This window comes from Branchiostoma floridae, chromosome 11 (genome assembly GCF_000003815.2).
Source record: "Branchiostoma floridae strain S238N-H82 chromosome 11, Bfl_VNyyK, whole genome shotgun sequence".
Classification (NCBI taxonomy): Eukaryota; Metazoa; Chordata; class Leptocardii; order Amphioxiformes; family Branchiostomatidae; genus Branchiostoma; species Branchiostoma floridae.
In genome coordinates, this window is record NC_049989.1 from 15,341,707 (window position 1) to 15,363,452 (window position 21,746).

General features: G+C 40.6%; 1 protein-coding gene across 2 annotated transcripts; it reads left to right on the forward strand.

Annotated features, from left to right (window-relative positions):
• Window positions 1-2,541: 2,541 nt before the first annotated feature.
• On the forward strand, window positions 2,542-21,270 carry LOC118426120 (ATPase MORC2A-like). 2 transcript variants are annotated; one of them, XM_035835378.1, is made up of 32 exons: window positions 2,542-3,006; window positions 3,656-3,709; window positions 4,738-4,772; window positions 6,627-6,695; window positions 7,099-7,189; window positions 7,418-7,526; window positions 9,274-9,348; window positions 9,911-10,004; window positions 10,473-10,587; window positions 10,824-10,952; window positions 11,216-11,295; window positions 11,547-11,583; window positions 11,799-11,844; window positions 11,985-12,070; window positions 12,252-12,547; window positions 13,012-13,036; window positions 13,188-13,291; window positions 13,501-13,606; window positions 14,250-14,343; window positions 14,574-14,612; window positions 15,194-15,304; window positions 15,442-16,152; window positions 16,709-16,783; window positions 16,902-16,961; window positions 17,239-17,344; window positions 17,616-17,655; window positions 17,769-17,867; window positions 18,134-18,382; window positions 18,829-18,922; window positions 19,037-19,075; window positions 19,187-19,303; window positions 19,445-21,270. In XM_035835378.1, the coding sequence occupies exons 1-32, from the start codon at window positions 2,945-2,947 to the stop codon at window positions 19,526-19,528; spliced, it is 3,531 nt and encodes a 1,176-aa protein (XP_035691271.1). In that variant the 5' UTR covers window positions 2,542-2,944; the 3' UTR covers window positions 19,529-21,270. The 2 variants fall into 2 exon arrangements, with proteins under 2 accessions (XP_035691271.1, XP_035691272.1); XM_035835379.1 differs by having other exon boundaries at window positions 2,545-3,006; window positions 15,442-15,798.
• Window positions 21,271-21,746: the final 476 nt, after the last annotated feature.

Below are 21,746 nucleotides of genomic sequence, written 5' to 3' on the forward strand. Positions count from 1 at the left end.
ATTTTGTTTTCAACTGTAGCCGCTTTATGAATATGCCGTATAATGTACCCTTTTGTGTCCGTGCTACTATGATTGTAGTCTTTGTCCGAGGTGTTGAGATACTAGTATTTGGAGCTTGTAAATCCGTAATCTCCAACCAGATCCACGGTGCATAATGTATAGTATCAAACTTCCCGTTTGACTCCCTTAGCCGGCTATACTCCCTGGCCAGCTTTGATACTATCTTATGGCACCGTAGGATCTGCTTGGAGATTAGTAAATCTGAAGCACGGAGAGCGAGGAAGAATGATTCTTCATTTCTTATTGGTGTATGTGTTTCAGATTTTAGTAGATGGGCTTTAAGCATTGTTCTCTTGTAAAGAACATAGAACATGTAAACATTGGAAGGTTGCAAGCACATTTTGAAACAATTGGTGTAAGAATTTTTTATGCATTTACACAAATTCACTGTAATTACAATGTTGATTCATAGCAGAGTTTTGATTTGATTTGAAAATACTAGTTGTCAACTCAATTGTATAAAAAGGGTACCATTGCAGGGACAACTAATTATAGTAAGGAAAGAAATATTACTTTGCTGTTGACATGAAATATGAGCATTTTTTGGCCTGATTAGAAATCAATGGAATTAATTTCACATGGTATAGTCTACCAAATTTGCTATTTGGAAAAACGTTGAAATGTTTTCAAACAGACTACCTGGCATCCTCTTACTACAGTTCCTTTAATTTTTATGTAGATGTGGGCATGTTTTTTCTTAGATTTGGTGTATATATATATACAAGTATACAGTATATATAAATCCTGGTGCTTACACTGCTTAGCAATTATCCCATATAGCTATGAATGTAATAAACCGTGGCCTTATTCACTTTATCCATGAGCTTTGGTTTAGTAGTGCGGGAAGGTGGGCTAATCTGTTTTTACATATTTTTGCAATGAATCATTTAGCCTTGGATATGCTAGAAAATGGAAACATGTACATGTAGTGTAATAAAATGCACCATGCCATTGAGTATAAAAATGATTGTGTGTTTGTCAAAGAGTGAAGAATTTTTAACATTGTTAAGTATAGCTACATACATTGTGTATGTAATGTTTACTTGTATCTGTTCAGTATAGCTACATACACTGAATGTACTGTTTATCATTGATGTTGAGGATCCCTTTACAAAAATTCAAGGCAGATTGATGAATTCAATGCCTTTGTAATCTAGGATCTTTCCCGACCTAGAATCAGGAAGTCTTTTACTTCAGCAGAGCCACATGTACATATTTTATTGACAACTACAATCTCTACCAGACTACAAAGGTCGCTGGACAAACAGTAGAGATTGGCCAAATAGACAGATAACGTGCAAGAGGAGATAGACGCGGCCTGGAACTTTGCACCTAGGTCGCATACTGTACCCTCCGGTCGGCTAACTCCTCTGACATGTAATCTGTCTATTTGGCCAATTTCTGCTGTTCTTCAATCAACTTCTTTGCCTGGTAGAGGCTAGATGTCTAGTAAAATGAGCAGTAGTCAAGTTAGCAGTAGCTTATAGTTATAGTGTATGTAGAATAGCTATCTCACTGTTGTCTTTGAGTCAAGACTTCCCGTTCACTTTTAGCACCAAAGACATTTTCAAGGCAACTTTGAAGCTCCTCGTAGCACAACGGTGGACAATAGACACCTGGAGTCCGACAGTAGCCGGTAGCAGGGAGGCATGGCGCGAATCAATAGCGCTCTGTAACGCAAGCCTGTTTTGTTACCGATAAGAAAGCGCCAAGCGTTTTGGTCAAGATTTTGTTACATGTTGATGATGGTGATCTTTGGGACTTGGGAGGCGACTGACCAAGCAAGTTACGGGTACTTATTCCAGTTGCGCCTGTGAATTTCAGTTTGCCGGGTACTGGGAGAAACTAATATGTGCCGCCATTCTAAGTTTACTGGGACAAGGACATGTAACGGATACCAAACACACCCTAAACGTTTCAGACATTTAAAAGATTCTCCATTCTTGCTTGAGCTTGAGAAACTAGACTCTTGTGCATTGGCCTTTGACACATCAATATGTGTCGTTCAGAGTAAAGTTACTGCTATTTACTCTAAAAGTAAACTTTACTTTACGATCGGCGAGGGCATCGTGCGTACAAAGGGCATGTGGTCTTTCAGGTATTTAAATCAAGAAAATTACTCACACAAACAGTTGTTTCAGGAATCATCATTGGCTAGACTTGAGGCTATCATGCAAATTATTCCGTGCAACGTGATCCGTATTAACCAATCAAAACCACTAACAGGTACCCAATGAATCCTAATTGTTTGCAGGTCTCCCCACCACACAATCCTTCCGCCCAGACCCAGACATACAAAATAGTTCCACCTGCGCTTTGTAGTCGCGGCACAAAATGCATGATTTTTGTTTATCTGTAACCAAAACAAGTTAACTAAAAAGTAATAGACTTCACAAGTAGCTAGGGTAATTAATTGAGACCGTCCGCTAGCATCAACCTACGGCTTGTGACTCCGGAACACGTCACACGCGGATGAATACAATTGGCGTTATTTATGTAGCACGTCACGTGCAGCCATTTTGTTTGCTGGAAGAACGCAGAGTCTGGCGGCTGGAAGACCTCACAGGAGATCGCAGATTTCTTCGCTTTGCTGTCCGAAAATTCACGATTGGTGAATGGAAGAGTTGCACAAAGGTTTTCTGTAACTCGCCCTTCATTTTTAGCAGGAAATTCCACGCCACTTGGCTGAAAACGTCCGGAGAGCTGTGACGGGCGGGAGAGTCCAACGCCGCATGACGCTGGTGGCAGACTTCAAAGGAATACCTCAGAATTTGCTTGGGAGCCGAATGGAACCAGCATTCTCAACGGCGAGGAGCTCGAAGATGCTTGATATTTGAAGCCAGCAACCATCTTGGAGGTGTACAGGACGACTGAGGAAGGAAATATGGCTCAATATAGTGGATTGAGCCGGGCACAACTTACCTTTGACTATCTGCATACGAACTCGTGAGTGGGGTGTTCATCCAAGCCTTGTTTGTTACAAATTTTATGCGCCAACCAAAGGCCTCATGGTTTGGCTGTGAAACAGTCAAAAGGATACACCTCTCCAAAAGCTACACAGATCTTCTTCGTACCCTTAGCGTGAAAGATTATCTCATCTCTTTACGTTGTGGTTTGATTCTCGACGGCAGACGACGTTTGAAAGGCCCTGTCGCTCCGTTCGTGTTAGTTGATATTTTACAGAAGGCGACCCCATAGAAATGGACCGACGGGTGGGGCATGGGCAGGCAATGTCTGCTGCCTTCCCCGATATCTGTGAGATGAATACGTACCTCTGTGTGTATCAGAAATCTCACGTTTAGTTATATTCATAGTCTATATGAACAAGAGATATGAATATTCCGTTGCTGCCGTATTTGCATGTGTCCTTCAGGTGGTGAGAAAAATATCAAACGGATTCCCATAATTTTAAAATTCAGCACCGCTCAGAGGCCTCTTTGGCGGCGCCGACGTTGGATCACATGTCAGAGGCCCTGTAAGGTTTTCTTTAACCGTTTGGAAAGAATGGCAGGTGTGATGAAGCATTTGTTGTACAAGAAGAATCGCCACGAGAAGCAAGGCCGTAATTTGTAATCCATGTTTTCTTTTGTTTTAGAACCACCCACGAATTTTTGTTTGGAGCCCTTGCAGAGCTGGTGGACAATGCAAGGTGAATATGCTTCGCTGGATTAACATTATTTCCTTCCGTTCTGTTCTCCATAGCACGATCTGTCATGTTGCCTTTCGTGTCATACAGTCACTGAACAGGAATAGGGAAGTACATATAAAGATCGTATTTCCTGTTTAAAGTGAAACCTTTTTGCGAGGATTTGGTGCGATGACATCATTCTCTTCCGTTGCGTCAGTGCGACAGCAAAAATCATGCGATATTTTTACATCGAAGATTAGATAAACAGATCGAGATACTAGAATATCACGTTTAAAGCAGGATAAAATTCACAGGAGGAATACGCATGTAAAAAAAAGGTTTTGCATTTACAAGAAGGTAGGTAAAACTGAAACGTTTTGCATAGATTTTTCTCTCGCTACGTTGCAAGGGATTCTTGGAAGGTCTGTTCCGAATGAAGAAGCAGAAAGAAGGGAATCTCCACAAAATTAATAGGGCGAAGCCAAATACTGCCGTAGGCTGGAAGCTAATGATCCCCATATGGTGACCACCGGTATCAATGCCTGCAATCGGCGACACCCCACGAAATCTGATCTTTTAGCACACGTAAAGCATTGCTTTCATGAAAAACAATCTTTATGCATGGTAATGATTAGATTTCTTGTGTGAAATGAATCAAAAGTTATGAATCCTAGATTGGCCAGGCATTGGGAATGAGTTTTCCACAGCAAGTCCTTGGGTTGCCAGGCTGTGTAATCAACAACTGTGAATTGTCATTGCTGCCTCAGACTTGAGACCTATCTGAATCTTTTGAATATTACAATACCTCCAATTATATGCCATACCAGTCACCATGGCTGTAACACTAGAGATTCAGACACAACAGTCTTCAATTCATTAGTAATTCAAGGGAAAACCTCTGAATGTATATGCCTACACTGATAGTTTATAAGTGAGTGGGACAGACATGTGATTTATAGTTTCCCATGAAGATACACAATATTAGTAGTGATGTGTTGGTACCATTAAACTCTTTGCTGATCAATGTTCTTCATCGCTTACCTTGACAGGGATGCTGCTGCAACGAAAATCCATGTGTACACAGGTTTGTATGGATCCCACCATTTGCTTCCTGTCTCCTCTTTCAACAAATGGAACACAGAATTATCTTACCATACAAACAGCCTTACAGCAGTGCCATATATTATTTCTTTTTAAGCTGGTGTTGTTTGAAGTTAAGTAAACATACTAGCATCCAAACATAACAAAGTTCCCATGGCATCCTATGGTTGAAAAAAAAAAAAGCTTGCGTGACTTTTCATAGTAGGTGGTTAATTATATTATCCAGAACTTTGTTAAAATGTAACACCTGTGCATGAGGACCACAGTAATGGTATCTAGTTGGTTACTTGCTGTTCTTAAGGAAGTGAACTTTGGTTTGATTGAATCACCAGTTACATAACCCTATTAGTATGACTATGAGGAAGCTGGAAGCCATCAAAGGAAAGGAAACTTCATTGTACAGTGCATGTCAATCTGATTCTGAATATAGTCCTTAGGAAATGTTACATTGGTGAAATAAAGAAGTATTGTTAGCAGTAACAATGCTTATTTTGAAATGGTCCCAACCAACCTGCCATAAAAAGGTATGGCAAGCACTCATTCTGGGGACAGGGCTCATCAGTATTCAGCAGGCAACATCAATAGATATTCAATCTTCTATCTGCCTGGATTTTGATGTAGAAGTGAGACGCACGCAAGGTATTTGAAGCTAAGACACAGCTGTGCAGGAAAAGAAGAATATCTTTTTGGTCTATGATAATGGGTTCAATTAGCATCAATTGAATTTTCAGCCGTGTATGAGCGCTGAACTTGAAAATACACAAAAAAGAGCTTGCTTGTTCCGAAGTCAAGCATCCTCTGTGGTACAGGATGTGGTGGATTCGCAACAATAACTCAGATTCTATCAGTCATTCAGTACTATGAATGGAGGCATAGGTTTATTTTGTGTTTATGGTCTTTTGGTTCAGTCATTAGCAGCAATTTTCCACCAGAGCTAAATCTTCTTACCTGCGGTTGTGTCGCTCAGAAGAGCTGCTGACGTGAGGATACACTACTTGGAAGATACACACCCAGGGATGTAATACACCATCCAATAAGCCTCCATCTTCAATGGGCCTTGTGCACAGTGTAGAAGAAAAGACTGCTCAACAGAAGACAATAAAGACTTCACCCAAAGGAAAGGTGCATTCAGCCATGGAGCGCATCACTGCTTTTCACGGATAAGCCCATGTCTTGAATGTTACTAAGGCACTAGTTGGCAGGATGTCAGCTATTTTGATATGGAATCCGTTGTCTCCTTTTTTTCAAACTCTGAGCTTGCACTGCATCAAGGGAAAAGCTAACACCTGGCAATCAAGATGATGTGTAGTGTGTCCGACCCTCGTGTGTTGTCGAGTTACAGCAATGTGGATTTCATTGGCTCTGCCGAACAAGTACGCAAAAGAGCCATGTATCATGAATCATGCAAATGAGGAAGCTGCAGAACAGTGTGGAATGGTCATTGTACTTTGCCCAGTTGTCAGTTACTATGTGTATTCTTACAGTGACATGCTTATGGGCGTATGCTCATGGACATGTCTACTTCGTCATGGCAGAAGATACCGTATAGCGGATACATACAGTTGAAGTGCTCGTTGATGTTTCCTGGTATAGTGTAAACACATTCAAAAATCATTTTGGCAACACAAGTGATGTAAACAATGCTTTTTCTTCCTGGAAGAATAGCAAGTAACCAATGCATTGGGTACAACGTATCAGAAGAAAAGCCTGAATATGCAAATTTAATACCCATCGCAGCGGGTGTGTTGTTTACAATGTTGTCTGAGATCACTAATTAGTCTGTCACCACGGCGGCACTGCTGCATGTTTATTGCTATACTATATATTGTTTATTTAGTGCCCAAGAAGGAGGTCCGTGGTGGATACCTGTTATGTTTCCTGGATGATGGGGAGGGCATGGATCCAGGTATGTTTACGCAAAAAAAGATTCAATGAAATACATAATAAAAATGCGAGGTAAGACGGTTGATGCCTCAGTATTCATACAAATATTACGGGACCCACTTCCTTTAAGGGCATTGCTGTTTTTATGGAATTCATACGAGTTTTAGTTGTACAATGTATTCTCTAGAACTCGTAGGAATTCCATAAAATTTGTATGAAGACTTGGGCATCCCTGTACAAGCCAGCTATATTAATCACAAGTTAAACATCATACACAAGAGGAGGATCTTGTTTCGTATACTTTAATTACTTGACTTGGTAATCACGGACCAGTTTTTTTTTATGACAACCATTCAAAGGAATACAAATACGGAGAAAGTCCATGTTACTTAAACATTGATTTAACAGTTAACCCCGTTGAACAGGTGAGGCTGCCAGTGTCATCCAGTTCGGGAAGTCCTCGAAGAGAGCCGTAGACTCCCAGATGATTGGCCAATATGGAAATGGCCTGAAGTCGTAAGTAGTTGGATAGAAGTTGTATTTTCTTAATATTTTTTATTTTATTGCAGTTCTATGCTGCTTTGTTGGTAGACACAGATTTCGAACTGCCAATTTTCTGTTCTTAAAATACTGTAGATTGGGTGGTGATAAACATATCGACATGTCATTTTGATGATTTAGCGGAATATACAACCCTTAACATTGATGATTCTTGTGCAATGACTATGTATTCCAACTACGCAGAGGATCCATGAGAATAGGAAAGGACTTCATTCTGTTCACCAAGAAGAGGAACACAAAGAGCATTGTGTTTTTGTCGAGAACATTCCACCAAGAGGAGAAAATCGACGAGGTATATAGATAATTCCTTAGTTGGGTAGCCACGATTGCAGCAGGCTTCCTTGAGGATAGGTTTCCTTCAGGAAAGCTGTTGGGGAGGTTTTATACTACATTTATTGATATCAACAGGATCTATAAGTGAGGGTCAAATACAAACAATTTCACCTAGCCTGGGTACCACATAGATAGTAGTTCCCTCTGATATTTATTATACAGTATACACAGTCGCTTGTCGCTCGGACTTTTTTTAACACACTTCATATATATAGTCACTTCTCTGCTATTCTGTCTGACATTGACATCTTGGGAACCTTGACATCTCTAACAAATTTTGAACTGGTCCCTACACATGAGTGAATCAAGGAATGGGTTCATGCGCTTGTTTGAACCCATGCCTTTTTTTGCTCATTAGCTGGTGTCACCAGCAAAATATTTGAATATACAGTTCTCCAGACGGGTAGCAGAAACAAACAAAGGAGTGGACTACTACCCGAATGGTACCCAGGCTAAGATTGTCCACAGTTATGTAAAAGAAGTGGTTTTTATCAATTTCATAGACGGTACAGCTTTGAATTAGTACCATACCTTGTAGTTTCACTAATACATGCATAGTTTGTAAGGAACTTAGTAAGGGAAAATACCTTAAATAACAACAGTTGCTACAAGAAGGTTCATCTCAGTTGTCAACAGCGAAATCTTGCTTGTGTTGAAATATGAAATAACATTGAGCAGGTTTGAAATATTTGTCAATCTATATTGAATTTGATCATGTGTAGAAGAGAACGCAAAAATTTGTAAGCACATGAAGCAATTTTGGAAATATTTAAAGCATGGCCATATATAGGAAAGGGTTGACATTCATCATTGGACCATGAGGTACGTTGAGATGTGTGCGCCATAGACAATCAACTAACTGCTCTTGTAAGGAAGCTTTTCCTCATTAAGCATGCGAATTAAGTCCAAATTTGCATAATAAACACTTTATTATGTACATCTCTGGAAAAAATACCTGCATGCTAAATATCATGGAAAGCCATCTTTCCTATGTTCCGTTATGCTCCTTTGAAGATTTTGACAAAATTGCCCTGCAGTTCCGGAGCAAGCCGCAAGATGGCCCAAACTTACATCACTTCTTCCTTACATCACAAGCTATCCACCACCAAAAAATCAAGACCATTGCAAGTGCAGGTCAAAAGATACAAAAAATGAAAGTTCTGCTGCAGTACCAAGGTCACATACCAGGGGCCCAAAGACAACCTTGACCTTCGTCTTCCCAAACCCTACTCACGTACCAAGTATCATTTAAATCAAACGAGAGGTTATTGAGTTATGCTGACAACAAGTATCCGGACGCACAGACAGACACACACACACAGACACACCAAAAACTATACCTCCATTTTTTCAATCATGGAGGTATTAAATAATAAAGAATTGATGTGCTATTTTTGCACACAAAGTAGAAAGCTTACCAACAAGCTTTGGATCTGTCCTTTGATCCTTCTCAGGTTCAATGACCCAAATCCTATGTCACATGACCTGGATGGAAGTGTCACATCAGCGACAGGTCAAAGGTGGTCGGTAGTCAGTATCAGCCCCCGTCTCGGCCTCTTATACTTCTATAGCTAACAATTACATTAGTATATATCATTTCAATTACTGCAGATGAATTTTCATTTGAATAAAGAATATCTATGTGTTGGTTTGTGTGGATGATATGTTAGTAAGTACGTATGTAATGTATGTAATGGTTTCAACAGGTGATAGTGCCATTGCCATCATGGGATATGGACAGCAACAGGCCCATCGCCAAGTCTGCGAAGCAGCAAGAAAAGGTATGGTCACAATGGCAGTACATTGCCCATGGAAACATAACTAGGTCTGTATAAGAGATTGGAAGAACCCAGTTTGAAGAAGTGTGCTCACATAAATTGTCAAGATCTGTGTCACTGGAGGAGTTGCGAAGTGTCTTGTCCGATACAGAGGAAAATAAAAGATCAATTTCTGTAAATGCACAAATAATGCGTGGGCACAGATGTGATTGGGCTGTAGCTGGAAGCATTCAGGAGACCAAATATTACAAGTTGTCCAACTAGTCTTGTGATTAGCCATGCATACCATATGTGTGCACTCGTGCTTATGGTTATACCCTTAGGAAAATGATCAAATTTATCATACTGTTGACAAATAAGTAATGTTACAAACTTCCGCATTTTTTAATACTAGTGGAAAGTCAAAATAGTGCAAAGTAATGCTAATCCGGACTTTACAATCTTGTAGAAAGCGTGCTTGGCGATAGCAATTCTTTTGCAGTTGGACTTACCTACTCACAGACTTTGACACATTTTGACAATGTTTTGGATATGAAAGTGATGGAATTTATCTTGATTTTACCAGTACTTAACAGAGATTGATATCATCACCAAGTACTCGCCCTTCAAGTCTGAGAAGGAAATCCATGAGCAGTTTGACAAAATAGATGGAGAATCAGGTAGGTTCAGGCCTCAAACATCAGCTATGAATATAAAGCTAGTATGTACGTAAGCAAATAATAGCTATAAATATTTCTGTCATACATATTCATTGAGTATGCATGCAGTTGATACCAAGATAGTACCGGTAGGTTATATTGTATGTTTATACGGCAAGGGCAAACATCAATCATAAAACTGCATGCAATGAAAAACACTCACTATGTCATCTACATGAATACAGCAATAAAAAAAAAGTGTTGGAAAGAGATTTTATATGTTATTTCTATACACAAAAGCCCTCCCAGTTACCAACAAGCTTTTACTGAGTCCTCTTATTATGTCCAGTTGAATGACCTGAAGCCTTTGACTTTAACGAAGGTTAGATGTCAGCAGTGGGTTAAAGACGCAATCAGTAATGGAGATCAATTGAGATCCTTGTACTGTAACTTGTAAAATAACAGACAAACATGTTAACAATGTTGTAGGTACCCTGGTTATCATCTACCACATGATGTTGCTTGACAATGGGGAGCCTGAGCTGGATGTGACGACCAACTCTGTTGATATCCTGATGGCCAACGTGGACAAGGATGATGACAGGTAGAAAGTAGTCGTTAAATTGTAACGTCCAGACACAAAATAGACCTATTTCATACTGGATCTTTTGGTTGAGGGGCCACAGGTGTCCGGAAGTTTGCACCCACCTATTACTGGGTACTCTCTTTCAGTAAAATTGCTTAGGATTCGGATGATTGATAAACACTGTTCAGCATATCTCATGATTATTAAAATTTGAGGATTAGCTGATGTTGATGGGCGTTACACTTAATTCGCAGTGTTCCTCCTGAAAAGCGGTCCTTCCGAGCGTACACGGCTGTGCTGTATATCGAACCGCGGATGAAGATCTACATCAACGGGAGCAAAGTGTGTACCAGGAGGCTGGCCAGCTGCTTGTACAAGCCGAAGTGAGTGACTGATACAAGGAATATACTAGTAGTACACCAGATCTTACCTCTGTTCTTACTAATCCGACTGTTTGCCTGATTTTGTTTGATGTTGAATATACATTGTGTTGCCATTGCTTGTTTTACCTTTGGTGCTGTCTGTACTCATGGAGTGATGTGTACTGTAAATACTTACGATGTCCGTTATGGGTAATGTTTCCACTGGTAACAACAGGATGTTGTAAATACTGCCGCTAAAAATAAACCTGTTCTCTAATATGCAGGATGTACAAGTACAGCTCCAACAGATTTAAGACTAGATCTGAGAAGGAGGCAGCGAAGGCCTATCATGAAGCACAGATGGGTAGGTTTTCTTCTTTCCACCCTTCAATTAAAAAATATAACCTAAGTGACTTGACCGCCGCACTGTGGTGTGCTGTTATGTAGAATACTTAAGTACCTTTCTTACCTGTTAGCACAGTGGGCAAAATATCAAGAGGCAACTAGTGGGCCAAATTCCGGAAAGTATAGTTATGTGATTAGGAAAGATTACATTCTATGAATGTCAAAAGAGAAGAGGCTTGAAATATGATACTATTGTGTCATCCATTGCAGCTGAAGAGAAAGCTAGGGATGCAGAGAGCAAGGCCAGGTGAGTTGAAAGAAACATACTTACACCTCTCCTTTTCTGTCTTACATCTATATGCAATTATGGCACTTAAACAACATCTAAAGATATATTTTTTAGTGTTTGTATCTGTTTTTATTAGTACATTGTACATGTAGGTGTCTTCCAATAGCAATGTCTCGTTAGGAAATTCATATCTTGGGTATAACAGGTGTAATTTTTTTTCTGTTGTTGTACAGAGACCTGCAGAACAAAGTAGGACCCGTGGCCCCAAAAGATCAAAGAGTGAGTAATACTGTCTTTGGAAAATATAGCAGTGACCATTGATTTATGGTTAAGTTGTAATTTTTATCTATTTAACACAACTCCAGTTTACTGTATATACAACAGTTTATTCTTAAACAAATTTGTTTTCTTGCACAAAGGTTGCTCTGAGGCAAGCCCAAGCACAGGCAGAAATGCTGCGGAACGATGCGGACATAAAGAAAGAGGTTGCAGAGACAAAGAAAAGGTATGAAAACTGTACAAGGTAGCTAAATATAGGTCAATTATACTAGTTGTACAATAAAAAAGGCTGTGAGCCTGTAATATTTGTACCAAGGCTTTCAAGTATTATTGGTAAAATTATAGTCATAAGCATTAATACTTTTAGGAAAGAAGTCATATTTTATTTTGTGTATCATGTGATGCAGGTCCTTGAAGGAGCCCAAAGTGCTGAATTTTGTCTTCGGGATGAACATCGAGAAGAGGAAGTTGGACGGCATGTTCATCTACAACTGCAGTCGCCTGATCCGCATGTACGAGTGCGTGGGCCCCCAGACGGAGGGGGGAGTGAACTGCAGCGGTGTGCTGGGGTTCGTGGACGTTCCCTACCTCGTGCTGGAGCCCACCCACAACAAGCAGAACTTTGCTGATGCCAAGGAGTACAGGCACTTACTACGAGCCATGGGAGATTACCTAGTCCAGTACTGGAAGGACGTAGGAATAGGTGATTTTTAAATTTTAGATTTTACTTGCACCACACCAAAAAGTCTTTTGTGTGGTTATGGTAAAGCCTGCTGTGTGTAATAAGGTCGAAATTTGGGTGAATGTGTGCTACCTTAGAGAACCTTAATGAATAAAACATTGAACATTGAAAAAGAAATTTACATGCACAAACTTGCATATGCATGTGGTATTTCAAGCCCTGACCAGACACCCTGTGGTGTTCAATTACACTATGTAGCAAGTGGTAGGACAGCTGGAGGGGCTGGTCACTATATATGATATAGTTGGAAAATTCAGCAGAGCAGTGGAATTCTTACATTTTGTTTGAATCGCCATTTGCACTGAAGGAGATACTTTGGAGAGATATATTAATTTTTTAGATGCTGGCTTTGATATTAACCTGTTTAATTCAGATAATAGTTTTGACCTTTATGTCCTAATAAATTTTTTTTTTTATTGTTACAGCTCAACAAGGGGTAACCAAATTCTGGTGAGTAGCTGCTGTTGGTGTAGCCTATGAATTTACATGATCCTTAGGGTTCATCATTTTCATGGTTTATTCTACTTCCATACATCTGAATAACGGTGCATCAATTCTTATGTTAATTTCCATAGTTTAGTGTTGATTTTTACGTCCACAGGGAGAATTTTGGATACTTGAGTCCCAACTGGAAGGATGACCCATCGGAGGACCCCAAGTTCAAGAGAAAGAGGGCAATGCAGCTCCCACTCACTATCCAGTGTGGTAAGTTTAGAATACTAATCGTACATCTGATTAAAAAAATGCATTTGATAAGAAAAACAGAACAATAGAATAGAACATTTGGCGTATAGGAACACAAATATATATACCTTTTATGGCATACCTGTAATTATACATATATAGATAGATATAGGTGATCAAAGTACATTGCCTTATGCAAAATAAAACAAAAATTATTGACCAAATTTCAGACCAGTGTTTGAAGTGGAGAACCTTGCCTTTCTCGGCAAGCAATATCAACAAGGAGTTTCCAGAAACCTGGAACTGCAACATGAATCCAGATACCCAACGGAACAGGTTAGGAAACATATTTAGTATATTAATAATTCATTTCATTATACAATATACCCGTTTTGGTACTAGAACATAAAGTTTGGTAGAAGTCCTCAACATTTGTGTAACCTTATGAATTATTTATTTGAACATATTATTAGAAACACAATGAATATGTCAAAGGACTCAACGAGCAACAGATCGATGAGAAGACACGGTGTTGTATATGGCTAAATCCTAAAGTGACATTCATTATGTGTCACATAATGAATGTCAATATGTGTACCTTCACAGAAGGGGAAACATCGTTATTGGTCTGTCATCTTCCTCTTTTACCTCTTTCATTCGAAACAAATGATGGTCAATGACTTGACCAGATGGGTATCACCATATTTATTGGAAGTGTACCAGACACCCTGTGGCGTTCAATGTAGCAAGTGGTAGGACAGACCAGGAGGGGTTGGTCAATACATGATATGAATGGAAAATTAAGCAGAGCAGTGTAATGTTGCCTTTTTAGTTTTCAAGCATGATTCTTCAGCAAGGAATAACTTGCAGCTTGAAAAAGAACAGGTATTTCAAAGCAATGTTTAATTGGGGGGGGGGGCAGATGTCCTCATTGTAGCACTGGTACAAATTGTGATGAATGATGTTTGACTCTTCACAGATGTTCGGCTGCGGAGGTGAAACAAAACATTCCACAGGGCTTCCTGAAGAAGGAGAGTAGAACAGCAGAAGAGAAGAGTCAGAAGCTCTTAGATGTGGGTAGAGCAATCTTTTCTAGTATTATTATGTGCAGATGCTGTTTTCTCGTTGACTGAAAACTTGACACTCATGATACATTTTGTTTGATCTTTTGCAAACAGCACTCCCATAATGATGTATTCTTGAGAATAGTCTATCTACCATGTTTAAGTGTGCATCCTTTCAAAATAATATATATACATGTACGCACCCTTAATTTGGTTTTTTTAATTTCCTCCCTTTCCAGGACATTTCCAGGAAGACTAAAGAGTTAGAAAAGCTGCAGGTAAGATTCTTATCCTAAATATCATTTGCTCTAAAACAAAGAGCTACACTGGACATGTTTAATGCGTGTAAAGACTCTGATCAAATAGATGTAAGACCGTCCTGGTATGTGACACCAGCATTATATTTTTATCAGATTGAAAATGGAGGTATTATTTTTGGCCTGTGAGTTTGTCTTGATGTGTGTTCAAAGTTTGATTATTATAGACTGACAGGATGCAAGATGGTGTAACCAGAGACTGGCAGGGTGGGAAGGTTGGCTTGGCCTGGTTCCAAAGTTGGTCCCATAGGCTGGCAGGGTGGGAAGGTTGGCTTGGCCTGGTTCCAAAGTTGGTCCGTAGTCTGGCAGGATGGGAAGGTTGGATTGGCCTGGATCCAAAGTTGGTCCGTAGGCTGGCAGGATGAGAATGCTGGCTTGGCCTGTGTCCAGAATTGAACAAACAACATAAAAACTCACAGAAGCTATTAAGTATTTCACGAGGAGTGAGATCTTCAATTCCTTGTTTGAATTAGGTGTCGGTTGTCATTATGCCTTCCTCTGTAGCTAATGTAAAGTTCATATGATGTTTGTGTATCCTGTAGAATGTGAAAACAGTGACATCAAGGCAGCAGGCTAACGTCCTGGTCAGATCCACCAGACCTGAAGCTGCCAGATCATCTCCATCCCCCACCACATCCATATCAGCGAGAAAGGTGACAATTATTCTTTATGATATATTCGTATCCTTTTGATAATTGCATTGCTACCATCAGTACTAAATAGACCAGTTGTTTTTGATTGATTTAAGCTGTTTTCTTGCCCATATCTCACCCATATCTCTTGCACTCAGAGTGTTTCGAAGCCAACACCAAGACTTGATCTTCCTCCCCCGGTGAGGCAGGCTGCCATGAGACGCACCTCTCAGGATACCTCTGCCCAGCAAAGAAGGGCCTCAACAGAGGAACGGGCTCCTCCCCAGAGGACTAAGTCCACCCCTAGCAGTCATAGACGAGACAGTATCGAGGCCTCACCCCAGAGACAAGCAACAAAAACATCACCTGTCAAGAGACAATCTTCTGCACCTACATCTACCTCCACTCGGGCAGATTCCGCCAGAAAAGAGACCAAAGCAACGCCGCCACCACCAAAAGCTAAACCGCCGCCGCCGCCTAAAGCTGTCCCAGAGCCAAAAGCGTACCCTGCAAAGGTAGTGGTCGAGAAAGCATTGTCTTCTAACCAGTCAACCGTCCCTAAATCTTCAGAAATGAAAAAGCCAACAGCAAGTATAAGTAAGACCATGACGCCAGCTCAGGCTGCAGCAAAACTACAAGCTATAACCCCCTCCTCTATCAAAGTCTCTCCTTCACAACAACCTGACAAAGACACGGCAGGTGCCCCTGGTGCTAAGGTGCTTGAACCGCCGACCTCGGTGCCAACAGTATCCTCCAATGCCATTGCAGCAGTAAGGGAACAAAAGGGGCTCAATCAAAGTACGCCAATTACGTCACCGGCAAAGGTTGACCACCCTGATGTGGTCAGTAAGCAGCCATGTCCACTTGAGGTATGGGAAAATGTCTGTTGGCTGTATGGCTTAGAGCTGACTGCATGCTTCCTATGCCTGCTGCTGACTGCACATCCCCCTCCCCCAACCAACCAAATAAACAGCCCACCTCCCTGTAGTCTAGCCAGGCCATTGCCTTAATCATTAGTGCCATCATATCACCTTAAAGCTGCTTGCAAAGATAGTTTGCATGATTCTAATAATCAGCTAGATATTACAGTGATCATACACCCATTATTTGCTGCATGGAATAGCCAACTAATCACCATCTTGCATGTGAAAGGATTAATGCATTCAAGGTGTCTTGCTTACATGTCTTATAAAGTATAAAGTACTCCTGTGCCATTGATGAACAAAATCAGCCTATCGTGATAGCTCACAGTAGCAACACTGATTTAAAAAAAAAAATTAGACATGAGCAAGGTTTAGACATTAAAAATGTCATCCAATTAAAAGTACACAGTAAACTGTTGGCTGAACAAAGATTTGTGTGCCACTTATTAAAGAAGATGTTTTTTTTCCATGTCCTAATGCCCTTGATATTTTGTTCTTGAAGAAACCGCCAACCAGGGCACCAACCAAACCTCCAACCAAAAGAACCAGCAGTGCTGCAAGTGCAGAGGAAAGTGAGGTACATACAATCACATTTTACAATTTGTGCTTTTTCACCAACTATAATACACATGATATAGCTTGATGCCATTCACACTGTAATGACTATAATGTTGTATTCATTTTTTATGTTGCAGAGTGAAGAAGAGGTGCCACAAAAGAAGAGGAGGGCAAGCACCACTGCTGCTTCACCAAAGGTACAGATTGCACTTAATAGATGTGATGGTCCCACTTGAATTGTATAGTAAAGCAACTTGATCATTAGCTCAAAGCTATTGCTGAAGTCCTCGTTGGACAGTTTCTGAAAGAAGCTGGCAACCAAACCTATATTTCCAGGTATTTTGGCGATGATTGGTGGTAAGGGAGGCTGGCACTTCCCAGACTATGTCGAGACTCTATTGATAGTCATCTTATGGTCACAGTTGCAGTTCTTTTCTTTGTTTAATGGTCATTTGCATTTGATTCTCTCTTAAGGTATCGGTGAGTGATAAGGAAGAGGAGGAGGAGGAAATGGAGGTCACTCAGAATGGGGTACCTGAAAATGGGACACCTGAGAATGGGGTGGATGCAGACTCAGAAGGTCAGAAGTGTATGCTTGCTACTGCTTCGTTTTTTTTAATTTATATGAAGCTGTAGGATGCTGTCAGTTTTTTTCAGCAGTGATGTACAATGTCATCTATCTAATTTTCATTTGGATAATTTTACATAATTTAACACTTGAAATTGCTGTTAATAACGACATCCTAGGAAACAATCTTCTCTGTAAGTGGTAGCTGACCCACTGGTTTTGAGGTATCTTGGTTAAAGAACTTTGTTGTTGAGATTATTCTATGATTGACTTGTTGTTTCAGACATTGGGAAGAAGGTTGAAGCCAAGATTGATGGAACATGGTAAGTTTGCCCATTTTGTCTGCATTTGACATGTTTATTTTGGGAAGCTTTGGTAGTTATAATGTAAAGTATTTGCATTCAAAATCTTACAACTATTTTCCGTCACCAAACAGGTACAGTGGGGAAGTTGTTGCAACTAACTCGAAAGGTGCTGGGCCAGTTCGATGGAAGGTCAAGTTCGACAAGTATCCAAGGGACAAGTACGACAAATGGTAAATTCTTTTAAAGTCCATCTACAATGTACTTCTGATTCTGTAGATGACAATAACTAGATAGTACATCATTGGCCAAGAGGGTAGCATTGCAGGATTTGATGTGAAGTTGTCTAAATGTTGTATTATGATGTCCAGAAACAATGACAAGTGTTGCAAAGGCGATTTGTTTGCCAATATATAAAAACATTTTGTGTACTTTCCGCTTCATAATCATTAATGCAGTATGTGAAGTTCCATGGCTATTGTTTTCTGATACATTTCAGGTATGGCATGGGCAGTGCTGATCTGAGAATCCCACCAGTAACTCCCGCTAGTGGCGGCAGGATTACAGAGACTGCGCTCGCTCCTGTCTCTCCTGGCCGCCCGCCGCAAGTCGTGTCGCCCGCCCCGTCCGCTTCCTCCGTACGCTCTGAGGAGTCTGTCCCCGAGGCATCCAGCACCACCAAGCCTGACGCAGTCAGCAGCTACGCCCAGACTCAACAGAACTATGAAGCCATATCTGCTGGATATAGGTATTACTTTTTGCAGTGGTTTCATGATTTTGCATAAAAGTTAGGGTTGCATAAAAGTTTTGCATAAAAGTTAGCCCAGAACCCAGATGTTGGAAAATGAGTACAAGATTTGACCTAGGGAGAAGAGATGCTTTGACAGTTACAATGTAACCCATAACTTTGGAGTGGCCTTTGGGTCACACCTATGGCTAGGAATTAACCCCAGGTCTTGTTACGTGGTTACCATTAAGTAGAAGAAAAAAGGATTTCAGTTAAGGGCAGTGGAAGGAGAGGTTTGGGCTCTGCCTTCCAGTGTCGTAACCTAGACAGTGGATAGCAACCCAGACCACTGCCCCGTTGGCCTCAAAAAGGCTATGCGACTACCTTTACCTCTTTAGGTGGCTTCCATATGTTAATGATTCAATTTTATACTGTAGTGTCTCATTGTGTATTTGTTATCACCACAGAACATGCTTGCGGTATTTTCTGCCTCCCTCCTGGATTATGGACAAAGAGAGGATCAGTCAGATGAGTATAGAGGACTTGGGCAACTTTCCACTGGTGCGTTGATTTTCCTCCTCGTGGATATAGTTCAAATTTGTTAGAAAATGATACTTCTTTATATGTGGACAGAGCAGACATGGATTTCACTAATGTCAACATTATTATTTGCAGGATGACTTCTTTGACCACTATGAAAGAGGCCTCAGAAAGGTAAGCTATTTTTTCGTCTCTCATATCTGTCTTGTAGTCATTTTGTTTTATGCACTCATTGCCAGAACATTTTTATAAATACATTTACTTATCCTTTTTTTTACTCTACAGCTGGTAAGCAACTTCCAAACCCAGGCAAATGAAAACCAGAGGGAGGCAGACAACGCAAAAGCCAAACTGTCCAATGTCAGGAAGCTGATTTCTAAGCTGCTCAAGTCCATCAATGAGGTAATAATTTCATGACTCCAATTGACGCCTGCTCTTTGTAGAATAGTGTAGTGTAGTATAGTATAGTACAGATACGTTTGCTATATTTCATATACATTAAACTTGATCTGTCTAACGTAAGGAATGTGTTTTCAATTCTAGGACATTGACATTGATCCAGAAGCTGATGGAGACGAGGTTGACATGTTACTGGAAGAATGTGTCAGGCAGGCCACACAGGAATAAATCCTACAAGCTGCCAGGCACATGTTCACTGTAACATGATACTGTGGCTGAGCAACATTCCTCTGTGTGGTTATGAGGAAACATCCTCAGGCACAACAGGGTTCCAGTTGGAAACATCTATCCTTCAGGTCGTTCCAGTTTGGAATTATTGCATTTTTAAGACATCTTTTCGTCCTTGCAAGAGTCTACACATTCCATCCGGATGGATCTCGACATAACCAGCATTGGTTGAAAATGCACAAGCTTTATTGCGGCGTTGATGTTAATGATTATCAATCAATGTATTGTCCATTACATGTTTGTGGGACTGGGGAGACCATGTGCCAAGTGGATGTGTTGTCTACTTCACGCTTGTCTATGTTTGCAAGTGGTACTTTTGGCATCAAAGCAGCACTAAATCGTCTTGATTGTATTTCAGCTGTACTTAACACGCATTTGTACCAGACTGCTTTCTGGCTGTTTCTCACACAGCAGTCTGTCAATTGTTCAAATCACCCCGGGGATTCAAAGACTTTCTGGACCTATTGAAGCCATTGTGGTTTGAGACCATTTATACAAACAGAAACATTTTTACATACAATGTAAATGTCAGCTGCTCTGTAGTACAATTAATGTGTAATTCTGATAAACGTAGCATGTAATATACATGGCGTTAGTTGCAAATGGTTAGGGAGGAGGGGGGGAACGATCACATCACCTTTTGAACGTTAGCATTCTGTTCTTGCTCTAACAAATTACTTAACCATGCTCTACTTGGAAGTATCGTGTTTGTGGTAAACCACACCATAACGAAGGGAACCATAAGAGTTATCAAGCCGCTTGTAACATGATATGTACACAAGAGGTTTAAGATTTACTACTTGATGTGTTTTTAACTGTACAAAGAGTAATGTCCATGTGGAGAAATATTGTCTATGTTCATAAGGATTTTGTTATGACGACCCGTCAAAGCCTCTAAGAGGCCGAAGTCGTGGTTTCATCAGGCTTCCGTTTGTCCCTAGAAAGGCTGCTGCAGCACATACACTTCATAAAGCTCTTCCAAGAAAACGTCGATACGTTCGAGATTCTTGATGGAGGACATTCAATCCCATAATAATAAGTTCATGATTTGTGCCATATGTTACAGCAGAGGTGCATCAGTAGTGCACGCACATCTTGAGTTTTAGAATACAGGAAAATTGAGGGTAATGAAAGGCATCCCCATGCAGAAAGATTTTTGGTGCTCTGTAAACGTTTCTACTCACCGGCATGCGGTGTTCCGTCAGTAGCATTTGGTCATATTCGATGAAAGGACCGCCAATTTTATTTCCTATGTGCATGCCGATATCACAAATGTTTGAATCCTGTTTCAGAACTGTAGTCAGCCGTCAAGGGACGGACAAGGAAGGATATTGTAGTGTTAGAAGTCGAGAAAGTAGCTGCAACGGACATGTGATACAAGTTTTATGGTTTGAAAATGAGAAGACCATAACAGGAATTACACTAAACATATTGGGAGGTGCACCAACATCCTTTCTAGTTCATCCCTAAGGGATAGACATCAGTCAAATCAAGTTATGATAGTTATGTTTTTATCAGTGTCTGACGTAGTGTGAAGTATAGTAATTGTATTTATTTTCGTAATTTTGTACCTGCCTGTAATTTGCGTGATTATATCATGGAAGGGAGCGCAATCGGTGACCCGTCATTTGTTGTTGTTCATTACGTAATGACGTGTCATCGCCCTATAAAAATTGTTTTTTTCACTTGGACGCTTGTGGTGTGTTCTTTGTATATTTACAAGACCTTTTCGCGGTTGAACGTATAGCTAGTTGTGAAGTTACGTGTAAAGTCAGTATTACAAGTATCAGTATTCTGAGTTCCAGGTTCCTACCTACCGAGTCCCTTGACCTCCTGGTCGTTGAGGGGACAAGGTAGACATTAGGGCTGGGTACCGGTACAAAACCGGGTTAGCCGGTGTCAGGGAACCGACTCAGTCCAAGACTCCAACGCGTAACTGGAGGGGAACTCCTTTTAATCTGCTTCCTAAACCTACGTACAACAATGACTAGAACTATGAGTGCATCTGAGATCACAACTGTTTTCCAGGGAGTCTCCGTCTCAACTGGCCCCTGACCTACTTACGACTCTATCTTTAGAAACCTATGGGCCGCTTCAAGTCCTTTCAGGTGACCCCGTCACATATCCTCCCTTTTTCCCTTGATTGAAACTATTTCAA